Source organism: Gopherus flavomarginatus, chromosome 5 (assembly GCF_025201925.1).
Source record: "Gopherus flavomarginatus isolate rGopFla2 chromosome 5, rGopFla2.mat.asm, whole genome shotgun sequence".
In the NCBI taxonomy this organism is placed as follows: domain Eukaryota; kingdom Metazoa; phylum Chordata; order Testudines; family Testudinidae; genus Gopherus; species Gopherus flavomarginatus.
This window is the reverse complement of record NC_066621.1, coordinates 94,802,240-94,824,610: the sequence shown is the minus strand read 5'-3', so window position 1 is coordinate 94,824,610 and position 22,371 is coordinate 94,802,240. Positions and strand designations below refer to the sequence as shown.

The following is a 22,371-nucleotide window of genomic DNA, read 5'->3' as shown; positions in this document are numbered from 1 at the left end:
GATGGGAGGGAATAGCAGTGCCTCAGGGCCCAGCATAGAATCAAAAAGAAGATACCAAAGGTTGAGTAACACTGAGTAGGTTGGGCCTCTACACATGCTGGAATATACTGTGTAGTGGTGTAGCTGACCAACTCACTCAACTTACAGCAGGCACATTGGAACAAGGAGAGGGTGCTGTATAAGCCTGTAACTCTCTAGAGGAAGCTTTAAACATAATACACTAGCATAGGAGGTGGTAATTCTGTTTTGGGATGTTGCCCTGTCTTGGCTTAAGTAAGGCACCTCAGTTTTCTTTCACAGTCCTGTGTATGCATTTGGTGGTGGCATCCTTTGTTGGTCACAGAATGATGAATGCTTCTGTTTTATTTACACTGTAAGTGGAATTCCTTACCTGTAATACCACACTGATGGAATGACTTCCTCCACAGCTCAGAGAGGGTGGAGTCCTAAAGGACATGTAGTCTCCTGGCAGTTAAGCAAGGACAGAGCTCTAAAGCACTAGTGAGTCAGTTGGCAGAAAGTAGTGTTTGCACTAAGCCCCATCATGGTGCTGTGGTGTTGGATGAATTATAAAAACCAGGACCCTGCTTTTCTAAGTGCAGGGATGGTTAAAGTACAGGGACTTGGCCCACCTGAAATGCCCCTGTTGCTGTAAGCAGTTAAGTAATATCTGTTTCTTCCCAAAACTGGCCATGTTTCAGTGGAGGCTGAAATGACCTGTGCCTAGAGTTCTGTTTGTAAAGTGTGTTAAGATGAAAGAAATAGCCTTAGAGAAACATTGGAGGCTGTCATGGGATTGGAACACCATGTTTACATGTAATATGTTCTGGCCCCTTCAGTGCCCACCACACTGTCTATGCAGCCTCGCTGTTCAGGGCATTAGCTGGATGGCAGTTGTCTTTCTCCATGTGGCTCACAGATTTTGTTTTTAGGAAAGCTTTCTCTTGCATGAAGTGTGTCTCCCTCTCTTGCACACTGCCTGTCACTTTAGAGAAGCCTAACAGGATTCTTTGGTTCTTAGCATTTCTTCTGTGAATGAAGGCAGGTGCTGTTACAGCAAAGCATGTGTAAAAACAAGGGGATGTGATGTGTTTGTTCAGAGGCAGCAGAAGCTCCACTGTCCCAATTACACTGAGTAGCATTCGTATATTGGCAGAACAGCCCACCTGAGTTATGATCAGAGCGAGGCTCCTAGATTGTTTTGGGAGTAAAAAGGACAAAGTCCCTGTTTCTGTCCAGTAATCGTCCTAGGCTGCCTTCTCTTGGGAGCTGGGCTAGAGCTGATTCTCATCCCTGGTGGTGAGAAGGGTTGGCCTGGGGTTGGTACTGAGAACAGCTGGCACAGCAGAAGCTGGAGTAATACTCATTAGTGCAGAGCTGGGCCTGCAAGATCAGATCACAATTGGCAAGGTGTGGCTGGTCAACACACTCGCTGTTCAGGTTCACAGCTGCAGCAAAACAAATGGCAGGAGGAGAATGACAGGTAAAATGGGGGAGGAGAAGGAGAGAGCATCAGTACCTGTTTAGTGCCTCACATTAATAGCATAATTTCTGACAAACACATTTATATTTCTAAATGCATAATTAGGTCCTGGCACATAAACTGAGCTTTGGCTAGAGTCAGGATTTAATTAGTCTTTAAACACCATAAGCACTTAGAGAGCATATTCCTGCCTTCCCCATGCTGACACTGTAAGCAGGTCTTCGCTACCTTCCAAAACTGTTCAGTTGGGCTCTAGAAATCAAAAGTTAGATACCAAAGTAGGTGGCCTGGTTTGCTGAGCACCTGCAGCTCCCACCAGAAGCACAGGGAGTTGTGGGTGCTCAGCACCTCCTGAAAATCAGGCATGTCATGTATAGATGCCTGAATATGGATTTCAGAGCCAACTTCTAGTTGCCCAAGTTGAACATTTTGGCATTAATGATTTAAGCCTCCCAGTTCCCTCCTGAAATTAATCAACCTTGTTTCACAGCTGGGGGAACTGATGCTCAGGTCTGATGTGAGTTCAGCAGCAAACTGGTGGCAAAGTTTGGAACAGAACCTACAGTCCTGCTGCCTTCCCCCCCTTTCAGAGCAGTTAGGGGAGGGAGAGGTGGGTGATGGGCCAGCACAGAACCCTGATCGGAGGGCTGCAAAGGGAAGTGAACAAATAGCTTTTTCTAAGGTACCCAAACTGTTGTTATCAGTCTCTTTCAAAGTAAAACAGGCCTATAAATGGAACAATAATATATTAATGAATCCAGACAGCAACCACACAAGGCCTGGTGATGTTTTGGGGGAGAAGAGGGGAAGAACTGGTCTTACCTTCAGGCCTGCTCTTGATCACTTTCACCTCAGAGCTGGCACTGACAGAGTTGCTCCCCCTGTAGGCATTGCATGTGTAGGATCCCTCATCACTGGCCTGAGCATTGTTTATAATCAGGCTTCCATCCTGTGACAGGTGGATGCGGTAACCATCTGCTCGCATTGGAACTCCATTCCTGTAGTGGGAAGCCCATTCTGCCAGTTACTATAATAAGAGTTTGAGGGCCTAAGCTTCCTTTGGCACATGAACTGACTAATTTTTCAGGTGAATGATAGAATCCCTGTAATCTTTTCTTTTGAAAAGCTAAGATAGCGAATTAAGGTAAACACTTCTTCTGCCATGCCAGGGGCCCTATAATTATGGGTATATTTAAAGCCTAAATCCACCAAAGTGAGGAGGAGACAGCAGCATACTCCGTAAAACCTCTGCTTCTCTCCATTCTCAAATGGCATTAAGTGGTTGGCTAGCAGTGATCAGCTGTGGTACCTGCAGCTTGCTATCTCATACTCTCAAGGCTCCTTCTGAGCATGAGACCCAGGCAGCTGGCCTTAAAGGTGGCCAGTAAAGGGGGTAGAAGATTGGGGTATTGGCCCCTTTTTCAAGGTGATCCAAAAGCCTCTACTGTAGAAAACAAGCACAAAGTCAGATATTGGCTAAGCTGTTTCTCCTGGAATACGCTATGCTGGACTGGAGAATAGTAGAGTTACAAACTCAGTTACAAACTAAATGAAACCCGATTCACTGAAAAGGGTGTTTTATTCAGACTTCAACACTGTTTCTTGTTTAGTTAATTCAAATACCTAACACGCATGGAAGAAAATCTTTGTTATAGATTCAAGAGCCCTGCCCCTTCAATTAAGGACCAAGCTCATGGCCATGCCACTTCTCTAGGTCCTCCACCAAGAACACCAGCACAGTGATACTGGCTTTTAAGCAGAAAAAAAACACAAAAATTTATTTTTTCAAATGCACCTTGTAAAGTAGCAAAAAAAAAAAGCGGGAAGAATGTTTTTCCCTGTTTAACTGATCTTTAATTCTTCCCTGCCCATAATTAGGAGGGGCATGAATGGAGGAAGATGGGGCATGGAATGGCTCCTTCCAGTGGAGCTAGGAGACTTACTGGACATTAAGGTGTTAAAGGGTCTGGCAAAAACTCTCAGTTCGTCAGCCTCTACTTCTTGTTGAGGTAAACATCACTATTATCCATCATAGAGTCTTTCAATCTAGCCGGGTTCTGAACTTCTCTGCAACCGGTCCTTAGCTCTAGAATCTGCCTTCTTCCATGGCTCACCAGAGCCTGGATGTGTTGCAGGATGTTCCTGTCCTACTTTGGGGAAGGCTCAATCACAGGGGTATGAGATATAGCAGGAGGCTCTGAGAGCCTGGTTGGCTGCCCTGTGTTAATATTTCATAGAGGTTCTGGACGCTGCCTAGAGTGGGGGATAAATGATACCATTCAGGGAGGAAAGGGGGACAGGAAATACTGTTACCAAGGGTTGTACTGCTCACCTTGACCATCTTACGTTCACATTGTTGCCTGCCACCATGCACTGGAGCTGGGCATTGTCTCCCTCAGACACAGTGAGGCTTGGCAGCAGACCCGTGATCCTCAGCTCTCCTGGGCAGGGGGAAGATCATCAATAGCAGGAAGACCCTTCTATATTGCCACTGATGGTAGGATCAAAAGTCTTTCCACTGTGGCTTTAAATGCTCAACCAACACTTGGGCAGGCTCCTGAGCCCTCAGCCAGCTTTGTTCCTCCAGCTGGGCACTAGCCTGTGGGACAGGGGTGGAGAAGGGGAATCCCCTTGATTTCTCTTCTGCACCCCTGCTGAAATCTTGTCCATACTACCATCCTTTCAATGAACCACTAGGGTACAGCTGTGAAGCTACAGTCAGCAGCTCTTCTCAGAACTCAGCAGCAGCATAATTACACACCGTAGCTACAGCTACTCTAGTCACATATGGACTTTACAGCCATTGGCAAAGCAGTCAATATAACTACCCCTTTACTCCTAGCCTAGTCCTGAATGTGATATGACTAACACAGGGTAGAGTCTATAGAGGCCAAATCCATGACTTCAGCTGCGGTACTCTACACTCTTTCCCTCTCCCTTCTTTTAATAATCTAAAAATACAATGGGGCGTTTTCCTCCTTTTGATACCTAGAGTCCGAAGCTGGACCAGCCGTTGATTCTGGTCACGGCCATTCGAAGCGATGCAGGTGTAGAAGCCAGCATCTTCAGAGCCAACACGACTGATCACCAGGGCACCATCTGACTGCTGCCTGTGCCTGGGGACAAAAGCCACAAATTTCCCTGAGTTTTGGGGAGGGAGTCTGCGGTCATGGTGTTAGCAGCAGCTCTGCAGGTGAGGTCTTAAGCAACTTTTCTGCTAACACCCTCTGGGCAAACATTCAGCAGCAACACAAAGATTTAAGTGGGCTGATACACCAATTAGCAATAAGGGGAACTGTGCCACCAAATCACTCAGCCATTACACAAAAATATATCTTAGTGCTGTGATCTTCAGAGAATGCTCAGATCCACCCTCTGGGGGAAAGCTACTACAAGGTGACCTCAGTAACGTTTGATGTTCCCCTTAAATGTTCTAATACCTTGTACTTACCAGGTAAATTTATCCCCTTTCTCTGTGAATTCTCCACAGAATGTGATTTTTTTTTACACTAATTTTGTTGATCAAATGACAACATGTGGCAATCTTGCATATGAATAAATTTCAGCCTCTGGATCACTGGTGAATTATTCACCACAGCTATTCACTTCAGAATGATGTTCACAGTTTAAACGGTGGGCCATGCCACCTAAAATCACATGGTATTGTTTCTGTTCCCTGATTGGATGGCATAATCGTTATAAACCAGTGCAAGGCCTGCCTCCAGAGCCTTGATTCTCTCAGGTAGAGAATACATTATCTGCCAGGAGTCCCAGCACTGGCATGTGCAAGGGCTGCCTGTGATGACAACACAGCCACATGAACTCACCTGGAAGAGGAAACAGGCTGCGCATCCTTCTGCCACTCTATAGTTAAAGCAGGTGAGGCTTCTACTCTGCAGGGCAGTCTGACTCGCTCTCCAATGTTCGCATCCACCACCGAAGGATCATTCTTATCCATTATTAATCTGCAATACAGGTCCCCACAAACACAGAGAAATACAGCGACAGCCTAGTTCAGTATTTGCAAATCAATCCAGCTTTGTTGTATTACATGCTTTTTTTGTCCCCCTGGGGAGGAAATGAGAACCTCTACATTCTCCTCAGAATCTTGATGCTCCCGACCTCCTCTCCCTCTGGAAAAAATAGCTGGCTCTTGGTTAAACTGAGGTTGAGTGTGACTTGCTGAAATGGATTGTCTCCACATTAAAGCTTGGGAGACTGCAGACCTACATACACATCCTCCTAAGCATTCCTTTGGCTGTCGGACTAGAAAATGTCAGTTTTCATAAGGCTTTAGTCAACTCAAGAGGTCACTCTGAGGGTTTGGCTACACTTGCAGGTGTGCAGCGCTGGGAGTTAACGCTGTCTTCGTACAGCTGTGTAGGGAAAGCGCTGCAGTGTGGCCACACTGACAGCTACCAGCACTGCAGTGTGGCCACATTTGCAGCGGTGTTGGGAGTGGTGCATTATGGGCAGCTAGCCCACAGAGCACCTCTTCCCATTCTGGCGCCACGGGTTGTGGGAAGCAGGCGGAGGGTGCGGGTCATTCTGCTTCCTGTCCCAACACCCTGTGATTCATCGCTTCACATCCCAGCAATCCCTGTTTTTCTGTTCACGTTTGGCACCCTCAACGATTTTTGTGGGAAATGGAGCCCGAACTGCTGACGAGTCTCACCAGCACATCACGTTTGGCATTTGAGCTATTCCTTAAGATCCAAAGTAATGAGGAGTTTGACGATGATAGTGAGTCGCATGACGCATACGACACGAAATTGCTTGTCGCATCCACGGAAATGCTCAGCACCATGGAACGCCGCTTTTGAGCTCGGGAAACACGCACTGAGTGGTGGGACTCACATCATCATGGAAGTCTGGGATGACGCGCAGTGGCTGCAGAACTTTCGGATGAGAAAAGCCACTTTCATGGGACTGCGTGCTGAGCTTGCCCCCACCCGGCGGCGCAAGGACATGAGATTGAGAGCTGCCCTGCCAGTGGAGAAGCGGGGGGCTAGTGCAATCTGGAAGCTGGCAACTCCAGACAGCTACCAATCGGTCAGGAACCAGTTTGGAGTGGGAAAGTTGACCGTTGGAATCGTGTTGATGCAAGTTTGCAGGGCCATTAATCGCACCCTGCTAAGAAGAACTGTGACTCTGGGGAATGTGCAGGACATTGTGGATGGTTTTGGGTTTCCCTAACTGTGGAGGGGCGATAGGTGGGACGCATATTCCTATTCGGGCACCACCCCCACCTAGCATCCGAGTACGTTAATCAGAAGGGGTATTTCTCCATGATTCTCCAAGCGCTTGTGGATCACCGTGGGTGTTTCATTGACATTAACACAGGCTGGCCCGGAAAGGTGTATGATGCATGCATCTTTTGGAACACTGGCCTCTTCAGGAAGCTGCAGGCCAGGACTTTTTTCCCAGACCAGAAGATCATGGTAGGGGACGTCGAAATGCCCATTGTGATCCTTGGAGACCCCGCTTACCCATTAATGCCTCGGCTCATGAAACCATATACAGGGAACCTTGGCAGGAGCAAGGACTGGTTCAACTACAGGCTGAGCCGGTGCCAAATGACTGTGGAGTGTGCTTTTGGCCATTTAAAGGGGCGCTGGCGATCTCTGTATGGAAGCTAGACTTGGGGGAAAGCAGCATCCCTGCAGTTATATCCACATGCTGTACCCTCCATAATATTTGTGAAGGGAGGGTTGAAAGATTCAGTCAGGCATGGACCTCCGAGGTTCAACGCCTGGAGTCTGAATTTGCACAGCCAGAGAGTAGGGCTACTAGAGAGGCCCAGCACAGGGCTGCAAGGATTAGGGATGCCTTGAGGGAGGAATTTGAAGCTGAACACCAACAGTAATGTTTGGTGCCTTGCATGGGAGTGAAGTGCAGTGGTTATAATGTTGTTAGAAATCTGTGTTTCCTAAGCTGATTTGCAGTGCCTGTTACTTTAGCCCAGGAAAGAATCTTTGTCTTTCTGCAATAATAAAGACTGTTTCAAAGCCAAGAATTCATTTATTGAAAAGAAAATTTATTTATTGACAGACACACAACTTTTTGGGAACCTAAAAGGGCAGGGGGGTGGGGTGGGGAACTGTACAGTCACAGGTTTGAATATGTCCTGTCTGGAGTGCTGTGCAATGACTGCTGCACTTCAGGATGGCTGTACTGCATGGTGATGGGGGTTGAGTGCAGAGGGTAAGGGTCACAGTTCTCAGGGCTGGTTGGTGAACATACAGGTGTTGGAGGCAGCTGGTGGTAAGAACCTGGATGCTGGGGAAGGGGGTTTTGAGCTGACATTGGGGCACAAGGGAAAGAGCTTTGGGACGGAGGGGAGGGGGGCGGGCGCGGTAGTGCTATGCTTGCATGGCTACGAGCGCCTGGATAGAGTCCGCTTGGCGCGCCAGGATGCTTATCAGCTGCTTTGTGCTTTTCTTCCTGTCTGCTGCATTTTTCTGGCGGATCCTGCTTTCCCTTTCCCTCCAGTCCTGCACTTTTTGATTCTCTGTGACAGAGTGCTTCATAACTGCTTGCAGCAGGTCTTCTTTGCTTTTTGACAGCTTCTTCGGGAGGTTTTGTAGTCTTTGAGACGTTGATGACATGGGCAGTCGAGATCTCAAGGTTGCTTTTGTAAAGGCAAAAAATGCAACACTTAATAGAGGCAGCATTGTTTATATCAGACAGTTATTCCCACACAGTTAAGGAGTGTAAAAGTCTTCACAATAGCATAATTTTCCCATCCCAAAGAGAGCGCACATAACCCACAGGACCCCCGAAATGGTGAGTAAGGGGGACTGCTTGCTTCAGGGCTCTACTGTCTTTGGGGAAAGCAAACAGCTGTCGGGCACCTACATTGAACACTATCCCAACATTTTCCACAGGAGTTGATCCTGGAAGATATCTCGCTGCTGCGGGTCACCTGGGAAGCGCAGGAGGGTCTTCTACAGCAATGCAGATTCCGCCTTGGCCCCTATGCAGCTTGCCTGTGTGCAGCAATGGTCCCCCCCCCCCGCCTCACGGCACAGTGGCGCGGACACGTTAGCCTAACTGGGACAAGGACCACGGTGGCTCTCCCAATAAACTTGTGCAAGCGCATTGCCCACGCTCTGGCTGAAACTTTTGAAGAGATTACCGAGGCAGATTACTGCAATGTGATAGACCACATCAATGTGCTATTCCGCATCTAGGCATGCAGCCCTAACCCTCCCTCCTCTACCGAAAAATTTCCATCATGAAAATAAAAGCTGCTTACCGGGAACCCGCTCCTCTGTTTGTCCTCCACCAAGTACTGGCTGCTGCGACTGGCTACTTTCCTCCTGGCTTGAGGAGAGCTCCTGGCTGCATGTCTCCAGGGACTCCAGGGTGTCTTCCCCCACCCCAGTACCCTCACTCTCGCTTTCCTCCTCCTCCTCCCCCCCCCGCTCCGAAGTGTCCACCGTGGTCCTCAGATTGGTGGTAGGGTCACCCCCAAGTATCGCGTCCAGTTCTTTGTAAAAACAGCAGGTCATGAGGGCAGCGCCGGAGCGGTGGTTTTCCTTGCAGGCTTTGCAATAGGCACTCCGCAGCTCCTTCACTTTAACCCTGCACTGCAGCATGTCCCGGTCATGGCCCCTTTCCAGCATGGCCCTTGATATCTGCCCATAGGTATTGTAATTCCTACGGCTGGAGCACCACTGGGACTGCACAGCTTCCTCCCCCCAAACCCTGATGAGGTCCAGCAACTCGCCATTGCTCCATGCTGGGGCTCGTTTGCCACGTGGAGCCATGGTCACCTGGAAAGAGGCACTGATTGCACTCCACACCTGGCTGAGCAGACAGGAAGGGGATTTTTAAAATTCCCAGGGCATTTAAAGGGCGGGTCACCTGAGGCCAGGGCAGTAGAGTTCGAACTGATGAGCAGAGTGGCTGAGTAGGCATTCTGGGATGCCTCCGAATACCTCTGGAGGCCAATAACAGCGCTTTTGGTGGCCACACTGGCGGAGCAGCGCTGCATCAGCAGCTCTATAGTCGTTATTCCCCAGGCTGAGGTGGGGTACAACCAGCGCTGTAGTCAGGGAGATACAGCGCTGTATGTGCCTTGCAAGTGTGGATGGTGAGTGAGTTGCAGCGCTGGAAAGCCACTACCAGCGCTTTAACTCTCCAGTGTAGCCAAGCCCTGAGTGATGTTAGGCACTGCGGATCAGGGAACTAAACGAGCTTCACCCTCAAGTGCCTGCCCACCACACACAACTGAATATATTCATAGATTTAAAGGCAGACAGGAATAATTATTACACTCTGATCACCAGCTCTCCATAGCAACAGCCATAGAACCTCATCTCCTAGGGAATGTCTGCATCAAGCCCTACTCTGCTGTACTGGCTGGGGTCCTGTGACAGTAACATATTTGTCTCTTCAGTCTGCATAAAGATCAGGTGTTGCAGCCAAACATCATTTCAGATGGGACTAAATCGGCCCTGTTTTATTCTATTGGGATGGGTGATGAGCCATGCTGGGATGGACAAACTAGGCTAGAGTAAAGGAAAAACACCAGCCCCCATCCTTTACTCAAAATTCAAACCAAATCCTTCTTGAGCTTCAGAAAAGCTTAATACCTTCATCTTCTGCCTCCTGCTTGCAGCCAGAGTTTGGCTAAGGGTTTTACAGGGTTTAGCAGACCTCAGTGACTGGGGTTTGGATCTGCAAACTTGAAAGCAGGGAAAGCTCAGGTACTGGTCCCATTTTATCTGAGCCACCAAATTGTGTGGTTAAAGTGAATAAAAAGTTCTCTCCCTTCTCTATTTACCGCAAGACCCAGAAGTATCCAAGTACCACGTAAGCAGCTGTTCTTGCCTAACACCCAGCTCAGCTGTTGGGAACCAGGCAGGACTAGAAGGATCACAAGACAGTTTGTTTTCACAAGACTCTAGATGAGTGGGGCTGTGCTTTTGTATTCAATGGGTCTGGTTTGTGCTTGTTTAAAATAGTCCTGTTTTGTTTTCTTTCCTTATGGCAATTAATTCAGTTGTTAGCTAGCACAGCCCAGGTGTTCTGTCATTTAAACCCTTCTCTACTGCCAGCCACCAGATACTGCCCAGCCAGGAACATGGTTGTTACGAATGGAACAGTTTGTCACTCTCAGAGTAGTGTGACTGGGACCTTTGCTAAACTCCATTTTCACCCATCCAGCACTCCTAACCACCACCTCCCATTGCCCCCCAAAGCAAGAGGGCACCTCTCACCTTGATCTTCCTCACATGGATACCAGGTGGATGTCACTTGGGCATACCAGAGAATGGTTGCTGGCCTTACCTGTACATGAGCGGCTGGTGTACAGAGGAACCAGGTGACTGTACAGTATTAACTCCTCTGCTGAGATCTCTGTGATGGTGATTCAGACCATGAAGGAGCCAACCTCTAATACCCTCTGTCAGAGGAGATCCACGGTCCTCTATTTGAAATAAAATGCTATACGTGAATAATATGATCCATCCACTGTGACCTCTTGTGTAGAGTTGCTGTGAACTTGGGGGAGTTAAAGCATCTGTTCTCTGACTGATGAGTGCTGTAAGCCTGTGATTCCTATTACTGAGAGCTACAACCATGCAGGCAGTGGATATTAGACTCCTTCCTTTCCTCCATCAATGGGCATGCAGGAGTATCTGTTAGGCACGGAAGCCTTTTGCCATTAACACAAAAGAATAGCAGAGAGATGCCAGATATTTCCCATCCCCCTGCGGAGGCATGAGGGCACGGTCTGGAGAGGTGCGAGGAGGCTGCTTAGCCTTCTTTTATTAAAATAGTCCTTTTTTTATAATGCACTTTTTAAAAAAACATGGTAAATAATTCGCTATCCAGAAGGTCCATTCTGGGCAAAACTCCAGCACCTCCCAGTGGAGTTGTCCGTCCCAGCAGAGCATATAATATGACGTGATGTAGGACAGGTAGCCATGACAGTGATTTCGGACCAAGGCCTGCAGAATTCCCCTTCTTTAGAGCCCTCTCTGCACCCAGTAAAATGTTAGGGGAGAGAAGATGACACTCCAGGATAAAATGTACTGAGGCAGCTTGTCCTGCTGGAGCTGTGACTAGCATTGGGCAAGTCACTGCTCCAGTTATGATTGGCACTGCAGCATTTCTCACTGCTTGTGTCAGGGCTAACACTCAGCAGTCACTGCGCTGAGGAAACATATTGCTGGGATTATGGCTAGCTCTCAGCACGTTGTGGCCACTGCCATGGAAGAAGGTAGCAAGACACTGCAGTGGAGAAAAAAAAATGTTATCTACCTGTAACTGTTGTTCTTATAGACATGTTACAGCCATGTAATCTAATTAGATGTTTGCACACACCCAGTGCGCTGGAGCTGGAGAATTTTGCCTAGTAATACCTGTAAGGGTAGGGCACACACCCTGCAGCCATACCCCAATCCCCATGCCATATAAGGGCAGCACTGTCCCAACCTCCTCTGTTCTTTTGCACTGAACATCTGAAGTACAGCACAGACTCCAATGCAGAGGGAACAAAGGGTGGGGCATACAATACATATCTGCATCACACCTCCAAGAGCAATGTTACAGGTAGGTAAACATTTTTCTTGTTTTCTTGGAGCAGATGCAGCTGTGCATTCTACTCAGGTGACTTGCAAGCAGTACTCATAGGAGGTGGGGCTTGGAGTCTGTTTACACAAGGACTGCAAAATTGCCTTCCCAATGTTTGCATCTGATCTGAGTGCAACAGTAAGGCCAGAGCGGTTTGTAAAAGTATGCACAGAGGATCAAGTGGCAGCCCTGCAACTGTCCAATCTTGGAATGGCAGTTAGGAATGCTGTCCATGTTGCCTGGGCTCTCATGGAATGAGCTTGCACCCTTTGAGGTGGTGTAGCTTGGGCTACTTTGCATGCTGTCATGATACAGGAAGTTAGACACCTGGAGATTGTTTGCAAAGAGACCACTTGACCCTTCATGTGACCTGCATGTGACACAAACAAATGAGATCAGGAGCAGAAAGCTTTGGTCCTATCCAGATAAAAAGCTAAACATCACCTGGCACCCAGTGTGTGAAGACATTCCTCTGGGGTGGAATGTGGCTAGGAATGAACACTAGTAAGTATATAGCTTGTTTCAAATGAAACTGGGAAACCACTTTGGATAAAAACTTAGGGTGTGGCTGCAGGGTTACTTTGTCTTCCAAAAATTGTGTGTAAGGGAGCTCCACCGTTAAAGCCTATAACCCAGCCACCCTCCTTGCAGACATCACCACAAAGAAGGCAGTTTGCTGACACGGAAGGGTGAAAGAAGTTGCTAGAGATTCGAATGGAGGCCCCATAAAAGTCTCTAAGACAGTATTAAGGTCCCACAAAGGAATTGGCTCTTTAACCAGCAGATGGAGATGAGTGACTCCTTTCAAGAACCTCACTGCCATGGAGTTTGAAAACACTGACTTCCCATGGATGGATGGATGAAATGCTGGAATTGCTGCCAGGTGGACTCTCAATGAAATAAGTGCCAGACCTTAAGATTGAAGGTGTAACACGTACTCCAAGATATTCTGGATATAAGCCAACTTTAGTATTTGTTGAAGTCACAGAGGTCGAGGATAGGTCTCACCCCTTCCTTGGGCTTGGGATCCAGGAAAGACTGTGAGTAGAGCCCTGCCCCTAATGCCGCAAGGGAACCTCCTCTACAGCCCCCAGAGCCATTAGGGACTGAATCTGCTCAAGGAGCAGTATCTTGTGAGAGGGGTCCCTGAAAAGGGGAGGGGGAACATGGATGGGGGAAGAACTGGATGGCATAACATGATCTGACAGTGCTTTGGACCCAGTTCTCTGGTAATCGATTCCCAAGAACCGTAAAAATGCACCAGCCTGTCCCCAAACAGAGGGGATGGGGAAGAAGAGAACACCACTAGATTGCTGTCCTGGACACATGAGTCAAAATAGGTACTTGCTGGATGCCGGGGCAGGGGTGCAGCGCAAGGGGAGCCATCTGGTTAAACCCAGAACCAGAGGATTCTACTACCCTTCTGGGAATAGTCCTGCTGCCTTAAATGAAGGAAGGATTGTCTGAAAAAATACTGTGGGTGGTATTGCTGCTGCTGCCCACTACAGTGGCATCTCTTCACGGCAAGAGTACAAACTCCCCAAGAATGTAAAGTAGCTCAGGAGCCTTTAAAAGAGCACAGGGTTTTGTCATTTTTTTCTGAAAACAAAACCCGTCTATCAAATGGTAATTCATCAACGGTCTGCTGCACATCGGGCTCAATGACTGAATTCTGCAGCCCTGAGGCCCTCGTAGTCACAGCTGATGTCATAATTCTGGCCATAGCATCTACCACATCCAGAGCTGACTGCAACGAGGTCGTGGCCACTATACGGCCTTCCACAATGAGTACCATAAACTCTTCCCTGGAGGGTTCTGGCAACTTGTCCTTGAACACAGACACAGCCAACCAATTGACAAAGTCATATTTAGAGAGTAACGCCTGCTAGTCCGCGATGCGCATTTGCAGGGAAGAGGGGAGATAAATATTCCTTCCCATTAGTCAATCCTCTTGGACTCTTTGGTCTTAGGGCTAGACTTATACCTCCCCTACCGTGCCCTGTCATTCGCTTCAGTTACCACCAGAGTGTTAGGGTCCAGGTGGGAGTGGAAACCCTCAGAATCCTGCATGGGAGTGAAGTCCTGCTTCTCCAAATGCTTCACTGTGGGAGGCAACAGAGTGCATTTGCAGGCTTCAGAAGAGCCTTGTTTATTGGGATGCTTACTCTCTCTGGAGCTGATGACTGGAGAATATCCAGCAGCTTAAACGTATTCTCCTACAGAAATTCTGCCTGGATACCCAGGGTAGTGGCCACACGCCTCTGCAAGTCCTGATATACTTTAAAATAATCTGTAAAATGGCTCTCCCACATGATGGACAATGCTTGAACCCTGGTGAGGGCAGCCAACTACTCCAATTATTATTATACTAACACTAAACTTAACTTAAGGACTTAAGGTACTACTAACTACTACATACAAGAAAAAGTCTCTCAGACCAAGACCAAGAGTGCAAGGTAAAAAAGACCACATAACATCATAAGAACGGCCATACTGGGTCAGACCAATGGTCCATCTAGCCCAGTATCCTGTCTTCCGACTGTGGCCAATGCCAGGTGCTTCAGAGGGAATGAACAGAGCAGGCAATTATCAAGTGATGATGGAGCTTCAAATCTAGCCACAGGTCATGCGAAAAAACTGAGGGGGTTGGGGTGGTGCTGCCCTTATATGGCCAAAGGAGGGGCTAAGACATCAGGGGGCGAGTGCAGTTCCTATGAGTGTTGCCAGGCAAAGTTCTCCAATGCCAGTGCACTGGGCGCGCACATACCTAAGCAGAATACACAGCTGTGTCTACTCGAAGTTCCATTACAAGTTGCCTCTGCAACTGACTTTAATTGTTCTTGTTATCAATGACTCTTAAAAAGGGGCAGAAAAGAATTAATATTCTGGTTTTAAATGGAAGATAATAAGTCACCTTTGATGCTTAGCTGAATTTGTCTGCTCTCCGTCTTCCCATTTGAAGTTATGCATGTGTACATCCCAGCATCCTCAGCTCTGACACGGCTTATCACCAAGGAACTGTCAGACTGGTAGGCATGCCTACAGATAGAACACATGCAGTTACGTAAGAGAACCTGGCTGTGGATGCTGATTGTCTAAAGCCACATTCTGATGGGCCAATTGGGCCTGTTTATGTCACAACTGCAATGACCTTCCTGGGGTGAATGGCTGAGTCCTCATCACTGGAATACAAAACTCCTCAGGCTATTGAATGGGTGAGAGGAGGGGAGACAGAGGTCAAGAGGAAGCTGAGATGGAGAAACAAAGGGGAGGCAGGAGACACAGTGACTGTTTTAAATTGTCCCCTCCCTCGCGAGCTGCCCTTTCAGCCATAGTGTGTGGCTCTTCACTGTAAAACAAGACTTGGAACTGTTCAATGTTCCCACCTTAGTTTCTACAATAGAAGGTGACTACTGGGCAACAAACTGCCGCAGGAGACCTCCCAGAAAACTCTGTAAAGCTGAGATTTAAGAAGGGTTTCTCGAAACGGTTAAATTTTAAATGGGATGAGCGGCCACAATCTGACAGCATTAAGGCACTCCAAGGTATACATGGTAGGCTATCGATGCACTTCCTGGACAACTCTACTGTCTTCCAACAACACTGAAAAGGACTTTGCACTCAAAACTCACTTGTGTAACCACTTGTGAATTGGGTGCTGTTGCTGAATGTTGGCCATGTGATAATCCTTTTCTACTTGATAATACATAAGTGTTCAGCTGCACCACATCGAACAATTAATGTCCTATTTGTTATTGCTATGCCTAGGTCTTTCTGGTATCACCTAATAGTGGGGTTCAGTTAGGAGAGGCGTTTCCAGTTTACCTAGTGATTTTGTTTTTTGAGAACGTTCTAGAAAAAAGATTCTGCAAACTGTAATGGGGGAGAGGGAGGGGTTGGTGATGTTGGAACAGGAATTGCAACATGGGACCAGACTTACCTGTCAGATGATAGTGGCTTCCCATCTTTCTGCCACTCAATTCTGGGGAAGGGAGAAGAACCAGCCTTGCAGAGAAGATGAATGGTCTGTCCCAAGGCTGCCTCCACTACAGAGGACTCAGCTCCTTCCAGGATGACTCTGACAGACAGAGAGATGATTTCACTCCCTGTGTCCATCTCTCGCTCCCCCATCCTTTCTCTGGTTTCTCTAAGGGTATATCTACACTGAAGCTGGAGGCATAATCTCCAGCTTCAGTAGATATACCCACGTTAGTTCTGATTGAGCGTTTGTGCTAAACAGAGAAGTGTAGCCACACTGGCAGGAGGGACTCGCCACCCATGTATGATCCTGTCTGAAATCATAGGTACATACTTGGACAGCTATGCCCTCTCATTGATGTGGCTACTCTTCTATTTTTAGCACACTGGCTCAACCAGAGTTCATGCAGGTATGTCTACCCAAGTTGGAAATCATGCCTCTAGCTCCAGCGTAGACATACCCATAAGGTAGCCTTTCAGGACAGGATGAGAGTTGCACAACAGTGAGCTAAGGTAACCCAGAGGTCTGTTATATACAGCTCTGTAAGAGACTAGAGGCTTGAGAGCCTGCACTCGGCAATCCAGGGCTAGACCTCTCCTAGGAGGGAGAAGACGGATCTTGAGAAGTTGAATGCTGTGGATAACCAATTGATGAGGTAGAGGCAGAGACCGTTAAAACCCCTTAGTTTGGGAGAACTAAATCAAATCTGAATCCAGGTCCCTGGAGACACTAAGCTAGTGTTTTCTCTAGACTTACAATTGAACTAAATCCTGAAATCCAAATGCCTTTGATATGTGGGGTGTTCATCAGCTGGATCTGGATCCATCTCTAGTATTAACCTACTGCTGCTCTGTTACCATGCCAAAATAAAGTCTTGAAATCGCAGACAGGACCAAATTTAACCCTGGTGTAAGCAAGCACAACTCCTGTTGATTTAAATGGGAGCCACAGCTGGCCAACAAGGATCCCTATGAAGTGCCCACTTGATATAAAGGATGGAGATTAAGGGCCAAATCCTGCATTCCTTACACACCCAATACTTCCACTCAAGTCAATGGCTGTATGAGATGTGCAGGACTGGGCTCCAGAAGAGGTAAAGTGGGTACTAGACATCCCCATTACATGGACAGTTGGCTTTCCACAGGCACACTATTGTAAATAATCTGTAGTGGGACATTTCAGAAAAGTGAGTTAGTTGTGCATTGAAAAACATTTCCCCCTGTAGAAGATGGCACTCGGTGCTTCGATATCACAGTGGGGTAGTATAAAAGTGTCACCTGTACAAGCTTCGCTGCAAGGTGGAACCTGGCGAGGTTTGATGCCCAAATCCATCCACCCCAGGAGTGTCTGCTCCAGAGGAACTCCGCCACTGCTCATGTTCATGCTGCACCACCTGCCCATTGACAGTTAGCTGCCTCTCTGAGTGCCCAGACACCATTGTTTCCCCTCTCCCATGCAGCCGGCTTGATTGGTCCGTCCTTCTTCCCCCAGGAGCTGCAGAGTGATGAGAACCCCAGTGCTGGCTAACCAATGTGCCATTCCTCTGTGAAGACTCTGGCAGTATATCCACATTCATGGTCCTTCTCCAACCATTCTCCCTGTGGTGCAGCCCTGTGCCCTGCCATGCTGTATGGCTATCAGGCCCAGGTTGGTCAATGTGGAAGGACCCTCGTGTTCCTCCTTCTCGGCTATGACTCTCAGTTCCTCTTGCAGATGGCTGCAGGTGTCCTTGGGCTTCTCCCTCTCGTGGGTGAGAGCCAGAGTGGATGTATGAAGTCCCCCTGTGGTGCTGGTGCCCCACACTGCTTGTTCCCATGGAGCCTTGGCAGGCCCTCATGCACTCCTCCTCTGAGGCAAAGTTGTTTGTGTTACCATGGCAACCACCATACCAGAACCGGTTGCACTTGCCAACAGCAGTTACAAAGTACCAGCGAGTGGTCCAGTCTGTGCAGGGGCCCTGGGCACTGGGCAGCAGACACTTGACAGGATATGCTACCAACAAACAGCAGAAAAGAAAGAGACCTGATTGTGAGAGTTGACTCCTGGAATCTTCTTTCTACTGAGCACATAGCCCCGATAGTTTCATCACCATGCTACCCAAGGCTGCTGTCCATGGACAGAGAATGATCTCATGGGTAGCACACCCAGCTAGGCAGTAGGAGATTGGGGTTTTATTCTTAACTCTGCCCTTGAGCAAGACACGCTCACCTCTCTGTGTCTCAATTCCTTATGTGTAAAATAGAGATAACACCACCTACCTCCCAGGAGCTGCTGGTCTTAATTTAGGTTTTATAGCCCAGCACAGTGTTACACAATTGTGAGTTATTCTTGTACTCGGGGGTTCCTGCTATAGGACTGGAGAGGGAGGAAGGGAGGGAGGGTGTCATTCCAAGTTCATCCAGCCCAAGGCTTGAAACCAGAACTGGTCACAAAACCTAGGGTAACACAAGGTGCTCTGGACCCCATATACTAGGACAGAGGAATAAATGTAACTCCGTGGCACTATGAACCTTGGGCTTTCTGCTGGCTCACAGGCACTGTTCTGACTCCCTAAAGCCACGATGAATCGGAGAAACAGCTTCAGATGTTACAGCCCAGATTACGAGTGGCCACTGTAGGGATGTGGAGGAGTGAGCAAGAAATTGTCCCTTCCTGGGGGTGGCTGGGCAGAAATGCTCCCAGTGGCTGTCCCTGAGCTCTGAGAAGGGGGTTGGGGAAGGTGATGTAATAAGCACACTCCTGACACTACTCTGCCAAGTACAGCTGGTGTCCTGGGGGATCGGGCAGCTCTATCCTAGAATGGGGCACTTGGCAAGCTCTCTGAGCTAAAGAAACAAAACTGAGTGACACAATTTCCCTGGAGCTCCTCCTGGGGCACCATGCCTTTGCAATGCCCCTACTCAGAGATGTGGCTTAAAATCCTCAATTGAAGCCCTAAGTGACACATTTGACCCCTAGTTATAGCCCTGAAACCATACTGCGGTCAATAGGCTTGTTTTGGGGGGGGGGGATATGTCCCACTGATAATGGGATGATTCCTAGCTTGTCTTCGGCAGCACATATACTAAAATTGGAATGATACAGAGAAGATTAGCATGGCCCCTGTGCAAGGATGACTTGCAAATTCGTGAAGCATTCCATTTTGGGGGTGGGGGGGGGAAATAGCTCAGTGGTTTGAGGGTTGGCCTGCTAAACCCAGGGTTGTGAGTTCAGGCCTTGAGGGGGCCTTTTAGGGATTGCAGCAGGGGTAATCTGTCAGGGACAGTACTTGGTCCTGCTAGTGAAGGCAGGAGACTGGACTCGATGACCTTTCAAGGTCCCTTCCAGTTCTAAGAGATACATATATCTCCATATTATGGATCAAGGCAAATGACAGGGGATCAACGCAAGCAGAGATGCCATGAGTGAGTCCTGGCCTGCAGAGTGGCCCTTATGAGGAAGTCCTATAGACTCCAACAGAGATGAAATCAATAGGAAGTTAATATGGGTTAATAGGAATTTCTCTAATTTTTTTTTCCAACCATCATACAGAATCCTATTGCAGGGAGATTATTTTTATTACATTTTACAGGATAGGTGAAACACTCTATACAAAGCTTCACATTTTCTATTACATTCTGCAGGACTTTCCTTTCAGGGGAGGCACATTTCTAAAGCAGGGAGCCAAAACATCACTTACGTTGGCTGGGTCTGTTGAGGCATCCTTCCCCTTGAGGTCCCGAAGCTGAAGCAATGTTGTCATAGCAACAGCCATACAAAGAACCTCGACACTCATCAGACGGGTTCTGCTGGGACAAAGCTTGGCTTGCCTTAGTGAAAGGAATTCAAAGCCAAAAGTTACTGCTGCAGCACCAGGTATGGTATGATATGGAATGTCAGTCATTATTCACTTAGGCTAGGTTAAAATGGGCAACTTTGAAGTGTGAAACTCTCCATATCTCCTAAGCCATCCAGCCCCTATTTGCATTTTGGCATGCCCCACTAACCTGTTGCAGACCACCTTAATAGCCCAAACTGACTCTACACAGTCCTGGAACCTAGCATCTCCCACTGCAAAGACCTATCAACTGACATTATCAGAAAAAAACAATCACATCCAAGGGAGCCTCAGAATGGCAGGAACCATATGTCAAACACAGGCACAACAATCAAATACTTCCCTCTCTTCATGCAGTGCTGCTGATTTCTGGTTGCCTTGAGAGAAAGAGTTTGGTTCAGCATCCTACAATGAGGAATATTGAGTCTTCCCCAAACGAGGATGCTCCACTCGTCAACCTGGCAGCACAAGCTGCAGCTGCCACTCCGCCACCCAGACCCATGTCACGAAGGAATTCCACTGGGGCTCACTGAGTGGCAGCAGATAGGAATGTTGACTTAGTGGGCATCTAGCATCCTCCCTCTATCAATTCCCCAGAGTTATTGTCAGGAGACATAAAGGAAGAGCAGAATAGGAGCCAAAAACATCAATCTCTAGGGCCAGAGCCAAACCCTGAAAACAATGGACTATTTCAACCAGATCTCAATATTATTAGCAAAAAGTTCTAGAGAGTTCTGGCACTTACTTACCGCTGCGGAGGCTGCAGTGGGCCTGTTTCTGCTCACATAATCATCACTGTAATACTGAGTGCAACCCACATTGTTGGGGCCCTGGGCAGCTGATATTCCATCAGGGCAGCATCCATACCTGCAGGGAAAAGATAAAGGGTTTTAGCAAAATCTTTCTTATTTGGAACCCTGACCCAACAAATGTAGTCTGTAAACATCAACCCAGTCATAGAGGGTGGTTCCACCAGCCCAAACCCCACTGTTTTATCCAACCTGCTCTGACGGCATGTGCTGAAAGGGCAGCCTTGCCCAAAGGGGCCAGAAGCCGGAGTGTGACCATCTGAGCAGCAGCCATGAGGGCTCTGGCTGCAGTCCTGAGGGCCAGTTCCTGTGGCAATATCCTGATGGGAGCTGAACTGCCGGGATCCTGAAGAGCTTGAGTGAGATTCCCAACGAAGAGGCAAGAAGTTGGAGCTATGATCTTCACTGGGCTGGAACTGGTGGTGTGTGGCGCTACCTTGGACTGTTCTTTCATTGCTATAAACTGAAAAGAAAAATCCTTAATGCATGCAGCCCATTTCAGGTGGGCATCAAAATCCAGCCTCTGTTTCCTCTGCGTCTGTTCAAAGCACATAGATAGATGAAAGGAGTCCTCTACCAGTCCGACTCTGAGTCCAGACTTGTTAACATACATTTTTCACCTGGGAGAAAGTCACAGAAAACTTCCTGACTGAAGCTTTGGTTCCCATTCACAGAGAATTCTGGTTCCTTAAGATTACTGTGCTACCAGATAACCTATTACCCTTAAGAAATGGTCTCTAACAATATTCTTCCTGTCCTCACACTAGTTCAGGTGACACTGTTAGCTACATCAGATAGGACTATTTGAGGGGCAAAACTGCCAATTATAAAGTGACTGAGGGCAAGTGTTTAGCAGGTTTCTCAATACACAGGGACTGGCCTTCGAAGGAATGATGACCTTAGTGAAGAATGAATATGGCATCAGTCACCTCAGATCACTTGCTGGCTACTCCCTTTCTTCTACCAGCTCATTAACACACCTGAGACACCCCCCACCTGTTTCACTTCCTCCTCCAAATGGGGGTTCCCTGTTCTCTCAGATCCTCTGGGTGTCTTTAGTTCCCGTATATCTTTTGTATCAGCTGCAGTAGTTCAAAATTAGGCACTGCAGCTGCCAATGCAAGATTCTGGGACAGACTTGAAACTTAAAGATGCCTGCAGCAAAAAACTGAGTGGAAACAGGGGAACTCTTCTAGAGATGAGATGGGGAGAAAGTCTGCAGGTGGTGAAGAAAGGTTTGGGACTGGCCTGCTGGCAAGGGACCATAGTAAACTTATTATTCTCCTGGCAACCTCTTTGACGCGACTGCCAAGGAGGCACTCCATTTACCCTATGCCTAATGCCGCCCATATCGAAGTCTAGGATTTATGCATACATATATACATTCCTTTGTGAATTTGTATCTAGATACAACTCAATATAGATATAAAAGGATCCATAAATTGTTCCTCACCCTAGGATTCCTGGCAGCTCATGGAAACCACATAAAGGAAGATAATAAAGAAAACAGTGAAGAGGGCATCATAAAAGAAAACACAAGACCTCCAAACCTGTTGTGCCACTGTCTGGGTAGTAGCGGGTCAGCAAATACTCTCGGCTGATGTCATACCCTGTGGTATCCTGCATACTGGGAACCTCTGCAAGGAGATGGAAAAATGACAGAATATAGGCAGTGGGTTGGACTAGTGAATACAGGTAT

At 47.8% G+C, this 22,371-nt stretch overlaps 1 protein-coding gene and 1 pseudogene across 1 annotated transcript in view; one reads left to right on the top strand and one right to left on the bottom strand.

The window, feature by feature from the left end:
* Window positions 1-1,129: 1,129 nt before the first annotated feature.
* The window catches only part of PAPLN (papilin, proteoglycan like sulfated glycoprotein), a 65,657-nt gene continuing 44,415 nt past the window's right edge, over window positions 1,130-22,371 (bottom strand). Inside the window, exons 16-28 of the mRNA XM_050957125.1 lie at window positions 22,223-22,309; window positions 20,865-21,135; window positions 20,613-20,730; window positions 19,726-19,855; window positions 17,324-18,038; window positions 16,008-16,145; window positions 14,982-15,106; window positions 10,781-10,919; window positions 5,311-5,448; window positions 4,472-4,599; window positions 3,816-3,924; window positions 2,306-2,481; window positions 1,130-1,448 (exon numbers count right to left, since the gene is read on the bottom strand). Of these exons, the coding sequence (XP_050813082.1) occupies window positions 1,288-1,448; window positions 2,306-2,481; window positions 3,816-3,924; window positions 4,472-4,599; window positions 5,311-5,448; window positions 10,781-10,919; window positions 14,982-15,106; window positions 16,008-16,145; window positions 17,324-18,038; window positions 19,726-19,855; window positions 20,613-20,730; window positions 20,865-21,135; window positions 22,223-22,309 (2,435 nt within the window). The 3' untranslated portion in view covers window positions 1,130-1,287. The remainder of the gene's footprint in view (window positions 1,449-2,305; window positions 2,482-3,815; window positions 3,925-4,471; window positions 4,600-5,310; window positions 5,449-10,780; window positions 10,920-14,981; window positions 15,107-16,007; window positions 16,146-17,323; window positions 18,039-19,725; window positions 19,856-20,612; window positions 20,731-20,864; window positions 21,136-22,222; window positions 22,310-22,371) is intronic.
* On the top strand, window positions 19,090-19,190 carry LOC127053010 (uncharacterized; annotated as a pseudogene).